General features: G+C 39.3%; 1 protein-coding gene across 4 annotated transcripts in view; it reads right to left on the reverse strand.

The window, feature by feature from the left end:
• Positions 1-19,283, reverse strand: part of HECW2 (HECT, C2 and WW domain containing E3 ubiquitin protein ligase 2) — a 388,587-nt gene that overhangs the window by 48,389 nt on the left and 320,915 nt on the right. For all 4 annotated transcript variants that reach the window (XM_007965716.3, XM_007965715.3, XM_073019890.1 and 1 more), the window contains 2 exons: positions 13,260-13,343; positions 8,750-8,859 (listed from right to left, as the gene is read on the reverse strand). In XM_007965716.3, the coding sequence (XP_007963907.1) occupies positions 8,750-8,859; positions 13,260-13,343 (194 nt within the window). The remainder of the gene's footprint in view (positions 1-8,749; positions 8,860-13,259; positions 13,344-19,283) is intronic.

A 19,283-nucleotide genomic window follows, 5' to 3' on the forward strand; every position in this document is an offset into this window, starting at 1 on the left:
AATAAGGAAGTAGAATGGGAAGCATGATGATAATATAAAGTATATTTACACAATAACAACAGGTATTATTTGTTAAGCGCCTGCTATACATTACAGATGATGCACATTACACGGGGGATCTTGAGAAATCCTCACAAGTCTACGAAGCAGGTATTACTAGGACCATCATACACCACTTTGCAACTAAGGAAAATGAAGGTGCAGTTTCCTGTCCAAGTCATATTCCAGTGACAGTAGATTTGGGATTTGAGCCAGGTCTATCTACTTGATGCTATGAAGAGTGTGGGAAGTGATGCAGATGGACAAGGGCACGTGAAACTTTATACATATTGACTTGGATATGACAGCTGACCAAATGCCCTAGAGACTGAAAAATACTGGGCTGGAATTGGGGTGAGAGCTGAGTTAGTGTGTTTACGGCACTTTATGCAGTGACTGTTGCATAAGAGATCCCACATAGGTGTTAGCTGTTGTTATCTGCATAGAGGTGAATACTAAAGATGGGGAAATGAGTTGAGATTTTAGTAATGAATCTGTACAAAACTGGCTATTGACCAACAGTCTGTCTGGAGATCTGTTGGTATAGTTAGGCGAAGAGCTGAGTTATGTCAGAAAGCAAGCAAATAAGCTTGACTTTAAAGATCTGGGAGGCAGAGGAGACTTCTAGGCTGGGGTTCTCAATCTTGACCGCACATTAGAATCCCTAAGGAAGCTTTTAAAAATTCCAATGTCCAAGCCACACCCAAGACGCATTACATCAAAATGTGTAAAGACCCAGAATGTGGGGTCGGACCGAGGCATGAGTGTTAAACACAGCTGTCCAGATGATTCCAACGTGTAGCTATGGCTGAGAACCACTATTCCCTCATTGGAAGGTCAAACATCACCAATGAAACACATGGGCAGCATCCAAGGACTAACACAGGGCAAATGTTTCCTGTGTACCAAAAGGCATCATTTGCAATACAAAGCAACATTATCTGCATGAACACAAGGCTGCTGTCCTAGATGGATGAGGAATAGGACAGTGCAGTTCAAGTCCACTCAGGGGCGGCACAATCAAGGTGTCAGTGCTCCAGTCTGAGAAACTGCAGACTAGAAAACCCAGACAGTGCAGAATGCAGCTGTAATGAATCAACTTTCAAGAGCAAAATCATTGACAAGAAAGAGAAAAATGAAGGACAAAGAACTGAATGAAAATCTTTTAAGACACAAAACAAACCTTTTTTTTTTTTTTTTTTTTTTTTTTTTAGACGGAGTCTCGCTCTGTCGCCCAGGCTGGAGGGCAGTGGCGCGATCTCGGCTCACTGCAAACTCCACCTCCCGGGTTCACGCCATTCTCCTGCCTCAGCCTCCAGAGTGGCTGGGACTACGGGCGCCCGCCACCACGCCTGGCTAATTTTTTGTATTTTTTTAGCAGAGACAGGGTTTCACCGTGTTAGCCAGGATGATCTCGATCTCCTGACCTCGTGATCCACCCGCCTTGGCCTCCCAAAGTGCTGGGATTACAGGCGTGAGCCACTGCGCCTGACCAAGAAACATGCTTTTTTAAGAGCTGATTACTTTGAAAAACAGCACAGACAGTAACTACTCCTGTATAATTTGAGATGCTTAAAAGGATGTGAGAAATGCCATAACGCATTCCATCAATATCAATACAGACACAATAAAAATTAGCTCTGATTCTGTTTATACTCTAGGTAAAGGGATTTAATTATAAAAACTCTGAGACAGCAATTGTTAAATGCAAAAATTCTTTTGCTCATAGTTCCATTATGAAAAAAGTCATTTACACATTACTTCATTTTAAAATTAAAGTAAATTGGCCAGGCACAGTGGCTCACACCTGTAATCCCAGCACTTTGGGAGGCCGAGGTGGGCAGATCACGAGGTGAGGAGATTGAGACCATCCTGGCCAACATGGTGAAACTCCGTCTCTACTAAAAATACAAAAATTAGTGGGTGTGCTTATAGTCCCAGCTACTTGGGAGGCTGAGGCAGGAGAATCACTTGAACCCGGGAGGCAGAGGTTGCAGCGAGCTGACATTGCACAACTGCACTCCAGCCTGGCAACAGAGTGAGACTCTGTCTCAAAATAAATAAATAAATAAAATTACAGTAAATTATGCTGTTGGCCTTTGTCAAATTCTTAATAAAAGTGAGGTATAATTGCCAAGAAATTTCAGAGCAGGAATGATGTTACTTCCACTTTGGAAATACAAAATGTTCTTGGAAGATTGAGGTAATAAAATTGTATGGGAACTACAACTGTAAGTGAAGTTCTAGGTTATAATACTTTATAAGACAGGAATTTCATGGTCTTTACGGTCGTAAAGAAAATCAGATACAAAAGATCCATGTTATATCTAGAAAGTGATCAAATGAAGGGCTGACTTCATGGAGAGTCAGCATTTTGCTAATACTGTGCAGGAAAAAATTTCAGTAACAGATACTAGGGAGTTTTTGCTTTGTCATTGCAGGCAGGTCTAAAAAAACTTCTATATTGTATTACCCTATTTTCATATACTGTTACAAAATTGCATAATCATATACAAACTAAAGAATTCTATCTGACAAAATATTTCAGAAGACACTAGAAATAGCTTGGCATCCAACTCCCGGGCAGTCTCAGTCTTTTTTGATTCTGGGTGTGTGACCCAGAACCTGCATTGTTCTGATGACTAGCACTGGTTCTCTGCATTGGACAGGGGCTGGATCTTAGCCTGATCCAGCATGGCTCCATGCCTCTGTCCTGGGACAGTTCAGAAGCTTACCTTTTTCCTGGTTCACTTTCAAAAATTCCCTATGACATTTAAAACAAATGCCCTGTGAGTGAATGAAAACAAAACATCAAACACTACAATAATTTCTGGAAGGCTCCATCTTCTGGAGCATAGCTCAACACTGGAACTTAAGAAAAAACACGTCCAAATCCCTGGCACAAAGTACAAGCACTGAAGACCTGGCATTTTTGCTTTATTCTCTGAGTAGTAAAAGGCCCTCAGGTCATTTCTTGGAGCTTGCTGATGCTCGTGTACCTACCATTTATTGAAAATAACTTAATGCTCTGACTTCTCAAACCTTGACAGAGATCTTGGCAGGGAAGTGATTTATTAAAGGGAAATGTAAAGGGTCTGCCAATAGCAGGCACCCTCTGACAGCTCTATGGGTGAGGACAAGGGAGACTAACAACAACAAAGTTAAGTCTCTATATTATGATAGAGACAGTGTCTGGGGCTTTCTTTTGGTCTCTGGGATCACAACTTCCCCATCCCTAATCACCCAGGGAGCATCCTTCATTTGTGCAATTTGGTTCCTAGATCATCTTTGTAGGGCTGAGTCAAGGGAAGGGATCAAACACCTTTTCTAAAAACAGGTCTAAAGCTATTTCAGGGACTGTAGGAAAGGTGGGGAAAGGGAGAGGACAGATGAGAGAGAAACAGAGAGAGAGAGAGAGAGAGAGAGAGACAGAGAGACAGAGAGGAATAGAGAGGGAGGAAGGAAAAAAGGAGAGAGAATGAGCAGAGAAGAGGAATTGTGAAAAGAGGAGAAGATGACATAAACAGCTGGTAAAATGCTAAGACTTTGTGGTGGGAGAGAGAAAACGAAGATCATTAAGGGTACACAATGTGTTGGGAGAAGTAATTCCCTCTCACAACCCATCCCCTCAAGACAAGATCCCCAAGGCTCTTCTGTGCTCTCTGAGTGTTTTACTTCTGTTGAGGGTGACTTTCTGCTGGTGCTAGTTTCCAGAGAGTCCAGCTGTAGTCAAGTAACAAGAGCTCTGCATCATGATTCATGGGCACAATGATCCCCCAAACCATGAAATATCCTCAATGTGCTGTGTATAGGAAAGTAAAGAGAAATATAATACATTTATGAAAGAGTTTCAGTAAATAGTGGGTTAAACAACTTCTCATACAGTTAAAATCACAGCTTTGGTAACCTGGAAAATCCACATAAGAGAGCACATCTCCAATAATATCAGATAAATTAGGTGTTATTGCATTTAATTTCCTAGAAATGTGCAGCTTATATAAACTTCTGGGTCCCATATTTGGCATAATAAGCCACATGGTGTTTGCAAAGATCTTTTCCTTCTGGCATCACTGAGGTTGGGATTGGCATTATAATGGTCCTAGAAAAACAAACCTTCACATTCCAAAATTTTGACAAATTTTGGTGAGCACTCTGACAGCTGCAAAAAGCAGTGAGTCAAAGTTTCCAAAGCCCCTCTCTCTTCTGCACTTGAAAATACATGTCAATGTGCTTGGAATGAGGAAAAGTGTGGAAAGTTTACCAGGTTCCTAGGAATTCTCAATGAAGTTCATTAAAATTTATTACTGTCATAATTTTCACGATATTATTCTCACACCACTAAAAGGGGTGAAATTATAGTCACAAGGAGGATCAGACCACTTCAAAAAATCTGTTTGAAATGTTGCTTTCACAAAACCTTCAGGAATACTGGTAGAAGGAGAAGCTATTTTATTCAAAGAAACAGAAGATTCCTCCAGAGGGGAAATGAGGTTAGGTAGGCCTGCCCTGGTATCATGTGGAATTTGTTATAGTGACTTCCATTGATATCAGGCCATACAACCCAGTTTCAAGATCAAACAAAGCCCACTGAAACAGAGTAGGCCAAAAATACGGAGATGATTCTTCCTGAAAATTAAAACCACCACAAACACTGCTAGCAATTTAGATATATTTGGGTTACACATGTCTTTGGAAAATGTTTAACTCTAAATGTAAGTTTCTAGAATGGATTTGATTGTCACCAAGGATTACTCATGTGCATTTGCGATGCTAAATGAGGAAGTAAACTTAGCCACATTTAGAATGCTCATACAGTCTTGAAGAATGTGTACAGTCTTCAATGCATGCCTTTAAAGGGCATGGAAGGGGCAGCATCTGGCGATCTACCTTTTCTTCAGGGAAGACAGGCCACACAAAAGGCCTGGAAAAGGACAGCCTTGACTGGCACAAGCAACAATCCACATGGCTTCACGTCTTTAACCATAAAACATAGGTAAAGGGATGGTCCACTTTAAACCCCAGCATAGGCTCTAAGACAAAGACCACTCTGAATGATTAAGTATCTAAGCAGACAGCTCTGCAAATCAGCGTCTGTTTGTTCCAGTTATTAATGGTTCAAATGTGAACAAACTATACTTCTCAGAATCAAATTTCCAGAAAAAAAGAAAGAAAAAGCGACACATTAACCTTTATTGGCTACTTGTTATGTTCCAAGCACCAACCAAAGTGTTCTCCAAAAATAATCATGAGAGGTGAGGTAATTATTATTATCCCTATTTTACAGAAAAAGAAATCCAGGCTCAGGGAAGGAGGTACCCTGCCCAAAGTCAGATAGCTGGTAAAAGAATGAGGCCAGTTGGGAGTTTCATGAAGTTTTCCCCTAAACCTTTAAACCTACCTGTAGTGTCATACATTTCCTTTCAACCTGTGCCATCAAAACAGTATCCCTATTTTGTTTCAAAGCTGGCCTGTGTTTCTGCCTTCAGTGTCATGCTGTCCATGAGCCTGCCTTATTCCACAAACCACTTTCCTTCCACTCACGTCCTGTGTCCTCTGCACACGTATGCTCAACTTCCCAACCTAAAATCCCTTCCCTCTCTCTTCTCCTAACTACTGTTCTATTTTGCTTTCTTTTTACCTCCAGATTTCGTGAAAAGAGCATTTGACTTCTGCTTCAGATCCTGTATCATCTGTCACCAATCAAGATCCGGTTTATAACCTGTTACTTCACAGAATCTCTTTGGCAAAGACCATTTATAACATCATGATTTTCAAATCGAAATGACGCCTCTTTTCAGATCTCATCCTTTTCAGATGCCCCACCCCCCTTTTGAGACAGGGTCTCACTCTGTTGCCCAGGCTGGAGTGCAGTGGCGTGATCATGGCTCACCGCAGCCTCGACCTTCTGAGCCCAAGCAACCCTCCCACCTCAGCCCCCATGAGTAGCTGGGACTTCTTGAGCCCTTTGAGCATATGGCTCTACTGACCACTCCTCTGTGAAACTCGGCTCCCCTGAAAAGACTTTCCTAACTCTATTCAACATCTGTTGGCTCTCTTTCTTTCACTTGCTCCTCTGTCTCAGCTCATCCCTTAAATATTGAAGTTTCTCATGTCATCACCCACTATTTCCTCTCCTTTTCAATGACTTTCTCCCCAATTGCTCTAATCTATACTTTAGGTTTCAGTTGCCACCAGTACACTGAACTCCTTGTTTTCAACCTCCCCTGTGTGCCATGGCTGCCATTTCCAGCTGTCTTTGGGAATCTGCCATTGATGGCCCAAAGATTTCTCAATAAAACTTGTCCAAAACCAAACTCATTCAATCTTCCCATTTGAGTCTAACCATTTCCCCTTCTTGGCAGAGGGTGCTACCATCTGCCTGGTAGCCTAGGTAGTGAGGGCCTTTGAATCCTCCTTGACTCTTCCCTACCTCTATTCAAAGTCCTGATGTCTCTGCATTCTACATATCCATTCAATTCGTTCCCTGGTCTCCATCTCCACTGCCTAGGCCAGTCTTTCATCATGTTACTCTGGCTAATGAAACAGCCTCTCTGAGAATCTGTCTCTAGTCTCTCATTTTCTAATTTATCCTCCCAATTGCCACCAGATTGACTGATCTTTGAAAAACAGGATATTATTTGTATTCCTCTGCTTATACATTTTCAGTGGCTTCACATGGACTATAGAATAAGGCTGGCTGGATATGGTGGCTCACACACTTTGGGAGGCCGAGGTGGGCAGATCACTTGAAGTCAGGAGTTTGAGACCGGCCTGGCCAACATGGTGAAACCCAGTCTCTATTAAAAATACAAAAATTTGCTGGGCATGGTGGCACGTGTTTGTAATCCCAGCTACTGGGGAGGCTGAGGCAGGAGAATTGCTTGAACCTGGGAGGCGGAGGTTATAGTGAACCAAGATCACGCCACTGCACTCCAGCCTGGGCGACGAAGTGAGACTCTGATTCAAAAAATAATAATAATAATAATAATAATAATAATAATAATAATGCTTCAATGACCAACCAGCCCTAGCCTACCTTTCCAAACTGAGCTTTGAGAACTTCCCTTCCCTTGTATCTATTAACTACACGTGTATCTATTTCCTACACTACTTGCATACTTCTATGGCTTAGTTTATGCTACCTGATATGGTTTTTTGGATGTTTGTTCCCTCTAAATCTCATGTTTAAATATAATCCCCAGTGTCAGAGGTAGGGCCTTGTAGGGGGTGTTTGGATCATAAGGGCGGATCCCTCATGAATGGCTTAGCACCACTCCCTTGGTGATGAGTGACCTCACAGGAGATCTGATTGTTTAAAGGTGTGCGATACCTCCTTGCTGCTCTCTCTGGCTCCCACTCTCACCATGTAACATGCTGGCTCTCCATCACCTTCTGACATGAGTGGAAGTTTCCTGAGGCCCTCAACAGAAGTCAAGCAAATGCTGGCACCATGCTTGCATAGTCTGCAAAACCATAAGCCAATGAAACCTCTTTTCTTTATAAATTACCCAGCCTCAGGTTTTCTTTATACTTACACAAGAATGGCCCAACACATTACCCTCTTCACTAGAATGCCCTTCTTTCTTTGGTCCACCTGGTAAACTCCTATTCATCATCCTTCAAGGCTCCACTTCATACTTCCCCAAATACTCCATCCCCAGCCCTGAAAGAATAATTGCTCCCACAGCTGTGTTCTCATACATTTCTTCATTACACGACTAACTACAGAGCTTCACAGAGTCATTTGTTGACTCAGTGCCACACCATGAATTCTTCAAAGGAAGAAACTGTATTATTCATCTCTGTAGTCCTAGAGTCTAATTCAGTGCTTGGATCATAGTTGGATGCTCCATAAATCTGTGTTAAATGAACAAATTAATAGATCTTTTCCTGTTTGCAGTATCCAATCAGGCTGCAGCTTCATTATCATTGCAGTATGTGAAAACACATGTTATATATACCAAAGAACATACAGCAGCTTAGTGACACATATGGAGTTTGCATTTCTACTGAAATCGTTTTCAATTCTGATAGCTGTTAAAGTGTGAACAATGCATTGCCTATAATAAGGACCTATATACAGCTAATATTCTATCAACATCATGACTGCCTTCATTTTCAAAGCTTATTTGCCAAGCTGCATTTTCTACCATTTGCTCATCCACCTACTCACTCACTCATTCATGCCTATCTCTTTCAAAAAGAGATTGAATGTACACATTTCAGTTTACCTATCAACATGTTCTATTTGCCAATCCATCTCTGTTCTATCTAATGCAATTAATGAATACTGTAGGAAAGAATGTCCAAGTCTATTACACTGAATAATTTCAATTCCATATTATTTCTTGAGAGTGGAGACTTTATCTTTATTGTATATCAAAAAAGTTCTCTTCACTAGAACTTTCTAAAGTCAAAAAGCAACCTAATATTTTGTGTCCTGATATTGTATGACATAACATCATGAAAAGTAAATTCTATATCTGAGTATGTCATACCACTAATCCTCCTATTCATTATCTCTTTGTCAAAATGAATACTCATGGAAATAAGCCACTCTTAAGAGACAGGAAATACACACATGTATCTATGCTAATACCAAAGATGTATCTGAAGTGTTCCCTTCCTGTCCTGTCTTTAGGGAGGAGAGAACGTCTGGCTTGAAGGTTCACTCCTCAGAGAATTCACTGCGAGCAGCAGGTGGACTCACCTGGTGAGTTCTGAGGAGATGACACGGGAGAGCCACGTGGGGACTGACAGTAGCTGGGGTAGAGTAAGGCATGTGGAGGCACATATGACATTATCTCTTCTTCAAATAAGCTGGGGAAAGACAAGAAGCAAAATGGTCCTTCAGCCAAAGTAGTGCTGAAAAGCCTAAATCCCAACGGGGTAGAATATTCCATCCAAGATTCGGTTTACATACCAAAGAGAGCACCTACCCCCTTTCTCTTGCAGGTAATTCTTGGGACAAAATGGCTGGCTGTGGTACTTTTTGTGAACCCTGCGGCTATTTGACTGTGTTCCTACGAACTTTGGACGACGTGATTTTATTTTACTATTTCAATATATAAATATATTGAGTGCACATGTTTGTTTGAAAATCATACCTAGGTTTTCAGATTTGGAAACAGGATTCCAACACAAAATAGAAAATGTTTATTGAGAACTCCTCATAAATACACAAAGTATGTTATATATCCTCATTCCAATAAATAAACAATAGGGTCTCAGCCTTCGAAGGGCTTAGGATTTAACTGGATAATTAAAAGCAAAATAAAACAAAACACCTCCTAAATAACTACAATCACAAAATAATTAGCTCCCTTGTTTACCCTGGCTACTATTTTTCAAATGTGAGGATTTGGATCTTAGACCATTTAATTGTCTTCTTTCTTCTCCATATTGAAATGTCTGTTTATGATATTCTCCTAAAAGAGAGTAACCAGAGACCTGAGCTCTATTCAGCTGTACAAGACAGTGTCAATTTGTACTCCAACAAGTCTGTAGAAACTGCAATGCCACTAAGCCCAGACAATACGAGAGTTCTTATGTATCATTAGGTATTTCAGACTTTCAGACTTTTACAAATCTAATAGCGTGAAATGGTATCTCATTATTTGAAACTACACTTATAATTACTAGCATCTTTCCATGGGTTTATTGGCTATTCACACTTCCATTTCTATGCCTTTTCATATCCTTTATCTATTTTTCTATTGGGTTATCTTCTTTTAAAGGTCTTCTTTATGTATCCACAATCTGGTTTTCTTTTCTTTCTTTCTTTCTCTTTCTTTCTCTTTCTTTCCTTCTTTCCTTCTTTCCTTCTTTCCTTCTTTTCTTTCCTTTCTTTCCTTTCTTTCCTTTCTTTCCTTTCTTTCCTTTCTTTCCTTTCTTTCCTTTCTTTCCTTTCTTTCCTTTCTTTCCTTCCTTTCTTTCTTTCTTTCTTTCTTTCTTTCTTTCTTTCTTTCTTTCTTTCTTTCTTTCTTTCTTTCTTTCTTTCTTTCTTTTCTTTCTTTCTTTCTTTTTCTTTCTTTCTTTTTCTGAGACAGAGTCTAGCTCTGTTGCAAGGCTGGAGCGCAGTGGCGCGATGTTGGTTCACTGCAACCTCCGCGTCCTGGGTTCAAGTGATTCTCCTGCCTCAGCCTCTCAAGTAGCTGGGACTACAGGTGTGAGCCACCACGCTCAGCTACTATATATATATATATATATATATATATATATATATATATATTTTTTTTTTTTTTTAAGTAGAGATGGGGTTTCACCAAGTTAGCCAGAGTGGTCTCGATCTCCTGACCTCATCATGATCCGCCTGCCTCAGCCTCCCAAAGGGCTGGGATTACAGGCATGAGCCACTGCGACCGGCTGATCTGTTTTTTTTTACATGTTGAAAAAAATCCAGCTGATTTTCTTTCTCTATGCCTTTATATGTGGTATCTTTCATTATATCCATTTAAAAATATTTATGTAGCCAAATTTATCAATCATTTCTTAAATGAGCTCTGATAGAGGTACATTTTTTACATGAATTGAATTAGTGAAAAGATACATGAAACAGAAAAATCAATAACAAATTCAACAAGGTCATTTAAAAATTATTGGGTTTTAAAATAACCTTATTGGAAAATAACTTTACATGGGTTTATTTTGAACTGAATAATGTCCTAGAGCAATACTATCTCTACATTGCAGCTTACTGATAATCAAGCCAATTTGTACCTGGAGTGATTTTCCTCTTTAAGAAATTAGACAAAACATTAAAATAGACACAAAGGCTTCCATTATGTAAGTGACAAGTATGCTGACTGAAGTTTGTAGTCACTAATTCAAATCATTCCAATTTCAAAGTAAAATAAAAAATAAAGGGCTGGGCGCTGTAGCTCACATCTGTAATCCTAGCACTTTGGGAGGTCAAGGCGGGTGGATTGCCCGAGCTCAGGAGTTTGTGACCAGCCTGGGCAACACAATGAAACCCCATCTCTATTAAAATACAAAAAATTAGCCAGGTGTGGTGCAATACACCTGGAGTCCTAGCTACTCGAGAGGCTGAGGAAGGAAAATTGCTTGAACTCGGGAGGTGGAGGTTGCAGTGAGATGAGATCTCACCACTGCACTCCAGCCTGGGTGACAGAGTGAGACTCCATCTCAAAAAAAATAAATAAATAAAATAAATAAATAAATAAATAAATAAAAAATAAAGAATTGAGGACATGAATAAAACCCCAAATTTTTCAATAATCACTAATTACATTACTTATTAAGTATGTCCATATAATGCATTGTGTTGTTTACTATTATTAAAATAATAAACATATGTGATCACCCACATGAAAAGTCTAGAATTTAATGACATCATTTGTATGCAATAATTATAGAACTATTATACATAAGAAAATTTCTCACACTTCTCCAAAGGCCCATTAGCTTTAGAGAACCTGCTTATTTTCCCAAAGAGGGGAAAATGCAGCCTTGCTCTTTATGTATGAATGAGCTCTGAATTATTTGAATTCAAATACATTTGAATTCTACTACATAACGCATAGAAACTCATGCAAACTGTTGTGTTATCAAAATACAAATATTCTAAGCTATAGTATAATAAATTTAAGACTATACCATCTAAATGTTATTTCACTATGGATAGGTGAGTGATAATTATGACTTCTTTTTTTACTAATTCCAAAAGCAGAATTCTTAGTTTAAAAGAAAAAAACCTTAGCTTTCTATAATGAAGAAAAAGAGCATATCCTGGCCAGAATTCTCTTAACAGAAAGTTAAACTATTTTATCACCAACCAAACCATGATAGAAACATCACACTCTAATATTAATTGACCAGTAGTCTTCCTCACCACCTAGCATACTATATGCAGCTTTCAGAACTGGCTCAATACCACAGGAGAGAGGCCACCCACTAGGTTGAGAAGCCTACCCCCACCATAGGTCCTATTCAGAGTCAACGGAAGTGAAGTATTACAGAAAGTGAGTACATCCCTTTGAATTATGCTTTGACTACACATAAAGAAAAATAACGTGGCTCATGCCTGTACTCCCAGCACTTTGGGAGGCTGAGGCGGGCAGATGACGAGGTCAGGAGATGGAGACCATCCTGGCTCACACAGTGAAACCCCGTCTCTACTAAAAATACAAAAAATTAGCCGGGCGTGGTGGCGGGCGCCTGTAGTTCCAGCTACTTAGGAGGCTGAGGCAGGAGAATAGTGTGAACCTGGGAGGTGGAGCTTGCAGTGAGCTGAGATTGGGCCACTGCACTCCAACCTGGGTGACAGAGCGAGACTCCGCCTCAAAAATAAAGAAAAAAAAAGTAACTTTCTGACAACAATCACGTGGGCGGTCAGAAATACGGCAACAAATAGGGCAACTATGGAATGGCGGATTAGAAATGGTCAGGGTCAAGATCATCATGAATACTTGAATGAGGTTATTAGCACTCAGGGATAAACAGAACCTTGCCTGAAAGGCTCAGTATGACGTTCCCTTTAATTCTGTGGAGGTTACAGGAATGAGTATCCCAATTACTGGGTAGAGCAAAGCATTATTTTACTTTGGCTTGCCTACATTTGAGGGATAATACAAAAAAATGAGAAAGTCTTTTGAAAACTTGCCAGTTTCCTTTCAAAACTACTCTAAAATTTAAAACCAAAGCTGAACCATCGGGGGGTGAAAAAACAAAAAACAAAAAACAATTGGTCAGTTTTATGAAGGGCTATCAAGTTGGCAGTGAGTAGTATGGACCAAATGTCAACTTTCTGATCTGATTTCCCAAACGTACACTCTCAAAACCACAAGGTAAATAAATAATGTCTTGAGTCAGCAAAAGGGGACAAAACATATTTTGAGAAAAACATTTGAAAGAATATATAAACAGAAGGGGTAAACACTGAGGGGTAAACGGTAGATGGTTTATTCAGATACCCTTCTGTTCCATTCTGTGAGTGGCAGATTCTATTCACTACAACCTTTCCCTTTTCCAATACCATCTCCCTTGCAAGCAGGGTAAAAAGAAAATTAAAGAGATCTCAGTGTAACAAATGCAACCTGAAGTGAATGACCACTCAATCAGTGCCCTAAATCTTCAACGTATTTCCACAAGTCTAAAGAATAAGAATAATTTAAGAATATTGGCATATTATTTTCCACAATATTCCATGATATCTGATGACAGGAGACCGTCTGCTTCAAGAGTGAGTGTTATGTACGTACCTCAGCAACATAACGAGGTCTGCATCGCTTGAAAGGCGCACCAATCCTGGAGTCCCTTCAGTTCGGATAAATTGGATCTTCTCCCTATTCAAGAAAAGAAATAGCACAAAATGTATATGGTAGACCTTTAGGCTATAACTCAGTAGTAAAGAGCATTTTTTATAATAGTCATGACGTTTTTTGGTACCTACTATGTGGCAGCTACTGTGTGGTACCCTAGGAATATACATCCAAGAGAGACATGGTCTTTGCCTTCAACCGGGGTATCCTGTAAGCATCAACACCTCCCAGTTCTAAAGTTGTGGGGAAAAACATTCTTTCACTGGCTTCCTCATTTTGCTGTCCAACTACTACTATAAATAGTATACCATTCAACCAATAAAATCAGTGTCTGCTTTGAGTTAAAGCTGACTGTGGGCCTGAATCTTAGCGATAGTCTTAGGCTGATCCCCTGCTGTTCCAAAAAAGGATTGTGTTGGGAGAGTCATCTATTTTCCTGAAGCCACACTGTTAAGTTACATGTGATGAGCTCATTCCTAATTGGAAGCAGATAGTATCTATGCATTATATATTCAGTATAAAAGCGTATGCCTTTTTTAAATAAACACTGAAATACTTTGCTACAACAGTTGGTGAAATAGATTGTGTGCATACCTCTACAAACGTATATATACCTATATATGTTAAACACAACAAGGTGAGTTATTTCTACCACTATTTTGTTACAGATAAATGTGATAACACCAGTTTTTTTTCTTTTTGTTTGATGAGTCATCATCATGTCACTATTTTCAATCTGTTAAATGAATACAATTGTAATAATTTTTTTCCTAGTTGCTTTCTTCCCTTATTTACATCGTGCTATTTTAAAGCACACCATATTAACTTTTATAAGGTGAAGAAAAAAATAAAAATACAAACTATGGTACTAAAATCATTCTATTTCATTGGAATATAGAGGATAATGCAAATACGCAATTTTATTCTGAGTGCTATGGACAATATATTCTGATTCCTTTACCACAAAGTAAAATACCAATCACTGATACAAGTGTTTATTTAGATTTAGTTCTTATCTACAAAGCAACTTGTTTTTCCATTTGATATTTTCACAAAGTTCCACCAATTTTTTTGTTTGTTTGTTTTGAGACAGGGCCTTACTCAGTCACCCAGGCTGGAGTGCAGTGATGTGATCTTGGCTCACTGCAACCTCTGCCTCCTGGGTTCAAACGATTCTCCTGCCTCAGACATTTGAGTAGCTGGGATTATAGGCATGCATCACTATGCCCAGCTAATTTTTGTATTTTTGGTGAAGATGGGGTTTTTCCACGTTCGCTAGGCTGGTCTCAAACTCCTGGCCTCATGTGATCTGTCTGCCTTGACCTCTCAAATGCTGGGATCACAGGCATGAGCCACCATGCCTGGCCAAGTTCCACTGATTTTTGTATTTCCAAATTTCAAAGATTTTTTCTTAAGACTGCTTGCTGACTTGAAGGCCCTGAGGTGGAAGGCAAGGTTTCGTGTTCACATGAAAAATTCCCTAATGCACAGAAAAGTCAGTGGATTTGCCCTTAGCCATACAGCTTACAAGGTATGACAAACAGAGTTCAGTCCTTGGTTTCTTCTGGCTAGATCCATTTTATATGATAGATGAAGCAGCTAATCTTTAGTATTTGCCAAATTTTTATTTCTGTACTTTATTGCCAGCAGCTAACTACTTTTTTTTTTTTTTTTTTTTTTAAGACTATTAGAAATTAGTGGCAGGCATGTACGTAAAGGAGTTGCTCAGAAGGCCAGCCTCTCTCTGCTGAAGGTTATTTCAGTGAAGGCCTGACCAGGCGGAACATTTTCCCTCAAGTGTTGGAATCATATACATCTGAAACACGTGATGGAAACCCAGGCCCATTCTGGTGAATGGTTTTTCTGATAAGAGATGTAAATGCTGGCTAATAAAAGCTAAATCAGAGAAAAGTTATCTTGAAGAAAAATGAATAATAACTTAACCAAAGAACTACTCTTATAAGGGTCAGTAACACTATGCTTTGATCTTGAAGAATCAAAAGCTGTCTCCCACAAATATGCAGCTTATCTCTTTTGTCTATCAACACAGTGAATCCAGGCAAATAGAACAAGACAAAAAACAAACAGGCTGAGCACTCTCCCCTCCTTCCTTAACTGGAGCTACACAGAAGGAGTTGAGTGATGGTAGATATCAGGCCCTGGACTGCGGCTTGTAAGTTTCCTGTGAATAAGAAAAACATCATCGCTTCTTGAGTCACAAGGATGATAGGGTGAGAAAAAGAAAGGACAAAGGCACCAGAGGAAGTATGCCAACTGGGAAAGTTTTCATCACTTTCCAGATGTAAACTAGCAGGCTGTGAAGGCAACTGGTCTGATTTTTCAGGTAAGAATATATGAGAGGTAGGCTGAGACCAGTTTTCTACCAGGCCAGCTAATTTATCACAATGACAAGCTATGGGTCATATTCTTCCAGGAACCAGACACTGGAACATGTCGTCTGATGTACATCACACCACTAAGTACTTTCTTATGTTGATATTGATTCATTCTTTCAGTGAACATTTTCTGTGTGCCTGCTGTGTGCCAGTCATGGTACCATACACTGGGAATCCAATGAGGAGTAAGAGAAAGTCCATTTTCAAGGAGCTTACAGTGCAGTGGAAGAAAGTCAAAAGGTAATTCTCATTTGATGTCAAAATATTTAAATTCTTCTGTTCACTTAATTGAACTGTGGTTAGGCTTTATACCTGCTCCTGGTCTAAACAGTTCTTTATAAAGTCCTTTCACATAGAAACAAAGAAGGCATTAGTTTACTGCCTGTAAAGAGAGCAGATCAAGGCTGAGGAAGAGACAGAAGTTAGCAGACATCCCGGAAATGTCACCAATCTTTTCTGAGAAAAACAAAGGAACTGCTTCTTGGTTACCAGGTATTTGCCCAATATGCTATAGACCAGTGATTCTCAAACTGGCATCCTTGGTCTACCAGAAATTTGCATACATAAGCTCAAGCTCTGCAAGAATTTTTAAATGTTGTGTCTTCACTTTGATGATCAAAGCACATGAAACAATATAATAATATTTTAGACGAGATGGATGACATTTATGACTGAGCCATATGACTTTGGGTCCCATGTTTGTATTTATAGGGCACTGGGTGCAAAGTGATCAGAGATGAGCTTTTAAAGGGACGGTGAACACACCTGGCTGCCCTTAGGCTGGCAGGGCCTTGATGTTCAATATGATAATAACACCAGTCCCCATCTGCCACTTACGCACACTTCGCTTACCAATTAGAAAAACCTTTTCTTCTACAGTATTAACTTGCATCATGAAAACGATCAAGCGAGGTTAAGTAATGTATGTGTAAATTACCATAGGCTAAAGAGAAAACAAAAGAGATGGATTTAAAAAGAAAATTATGCACTCATGCTAAATAATGCATAAAAGATACCCTGGCTTATTCTAAGAACAAAAGTTCTGCAATAGTTTGCAAATAGAAAAGTGGTGGTAGAATCCACTCATCCCAGGGCACATTCAATGATATGTTTTATCTTTCAGTATTGTATTTTGGGTTACATTATTAAATGAATTGGCTTATCAAACCAATGAATCAGTAGATAAAAATAAGCTTTTCGTTAGGAAGGAAAAACTGACTGTGATAATTCCAAGGCAGCACATGCTAGGCCAGAGATGCAAAATCAAAAGAATCAAATCAAACACAAGCATAGAAAAGCACAAATATATCTTTCCACCGATAATGGTCTCAACATCGGTGATCTGGCTTCTGAAAAACAAAATATCCTCACATTAATAGCATTAATTCAAATATTACTGATTTTTTTCTAGTTTTTAACTTAATTTGTATGTCTTTTGGTTTTGTAGTTTATAAAAGCTGTAAGCTTTTATTATACATATTTTATATTTGTACACATTTAAGTTTAAAATAAAAGCGATTAATGTCAACATGATAGGTCTGCGATATTTCTTTTTCCTTTTAGAGTGGAAAATAACAGATGTGACTCCTACAAATTTTCATGAGTCCACGCAGCGTTTGGAATAACATAACAAGTTTGAGAAATGTTGTTAAAGACAACTGATCGTGACTAGAGGAATATTTGAAAATTACTTTAATATATTTATTCAAGTTTATTAATGTATACAGTTAGAAGGAATCTGTGGCAGTCCTCTCTGTTGTCTAGCCTAGAGTGCAGTGGTACAATGGCTCACTACAGCTTCAAATTCCTGGGCTCAAGTGATCCTCTTGCCTCAGTCTCCTGAGTAGGTGGTACTACAGGTATGTACCACCACACCCGGCTAATTTTTAAACATTTTTGTAGAGACAGGGTCTTGCTATGTTGTCTGGGCTGGTCTTGAACTCCTGGCCTCAAGTGATCCTTCTGCCTCAGCCTCCCAAACTGCTGGGATTATAGGAGTGAGTTACTTACTGCATTAGCCTGGTTTCTTCCTTAACAAATAAATTCAATTCAACCTTAGTGGTATATAATGAAGATTAAGGTTATATTAATACAACGTATTGTCATTTGGTTCTTTCTGCATGGGTACATTTATCTCTCTGTGCCCCTTAGAGTACATTCTAGCACTTTTATGGGTGCACCTTCTGATTTGGCTAGTGAGGTACAACTTAAATTCCTTTTGAAACACAAGTTGCTTGAGGGCAAAAGCCTTTTCTCCTTTATCTTTCTTTTGAGATGGAGTCTCACTGTGTCACCCAGGCTGGAGTGAAGAGACTCAATCTCGACGCACTGCAACCTCTGCCTCCTGAGTTCAAGTGATTCTCCTGCCTCAGCCTCCAGTGTAGTTAGGATTACAGGAATGCGCCACCACATCTGGCTAATTTTTGTATTTTTAGGGGAAATGAGGTTTCATATGTTGGCCAGGTAAACTCCTGACCTCAAGTGATCCGCCCACCTCGGCCTCCCAAAGTGGCTGGGATTACAGGCGTGAGCTATGGTGCCCAGCTGTTCCTCCTTTATCTTTGTGTTCCCCAAGTACCAAACACTTTTCTGTCTACCTGATAAGTGCTTAGTAAAATACAAACCAGGGACATGATTAATTTAGGCCAAAATAACATATGTGATTCCTAACAATTTCCCCTAAGAATCCACCTGGTGTTTGGAATAAACAATCTATTTTTTTTTTTTTTTTTTTTTTTTTTGCTGTGGCAGAGAAATAAAAAAAGAATTGGAAAGCTGATGTCTAAGTATTTACTAAAACAGAATCTACTGGAGAGAAACGTAAAGGCAGGTAAAAAGGCAATCTCTTAACATGAAAACTCACAATGTAAAATGAGAACCTAAACCATACAGTGACAAGCTCAGGAAAAAGTCTCCAGCTACTGCTGTCTCTCAGACTCTCACAATATGTGTAACCACTTCCTCCTCTGCACGGAATCACCCCAGAAGATCAACTCTACTAGATCATTTGAGGACAATGAACAAAGTCTCAAGACTGAATTCCCACAGAAAACATTCTCATGAAACTACCCAACATTTTGGTGAAGTCAAAGAAGGGCACGTGTTTGGAGACAACCAGAAGACCAATGCTCAGAACCACAAAACTCTGGATTGCCGACTCTGCACATCCTGGTTCCTCTAGATATAGTTCAGTGGCACATTCACAAATACATGTTTTTAAAAACTGCCCTGAGGCAGTTCTAGAGAAATGCTTTGACTTCCCTAATGGTATAAATGTCAAGAAAGGAAGACCAGCACTGATCATTCACACTCATTATTACAGTCACAGGGCACTGTCTGACTTGACAGATACAGTTAAGCAGTTGAAAGGTTATGGGAATTTAAGTCCATTATGGTCATATGATTCTTATGGACCCAGAGATGTGAAATTAATTAGCCACATGCGTAGGGACAAAGTTTGTCATAAATAGATATAAGTTATCTGCATGCTAAGAACTTAGAGAGTTATTTAACTCTGTTTCCTCATGTTAAAATAAACATAATTATAGAATGCAAATGAAATACTTAG

The sequence above is a fragment of the Chlorocebus sabaeus genome, chromosome 10 (genome assembly GCF_047675955.1).
Source record: "Chlorocebus sabaeus isolate Y175 chromosome 10, mChlSab1.0.hap1, whole genome shotgun sequence".
Lineage (NCBI taxonomy): Eukaryota > Metazoa > Chordata > Mammalia > Primates > Cercopithecidae > Chlorocebus > Chlorocebus sabaeus.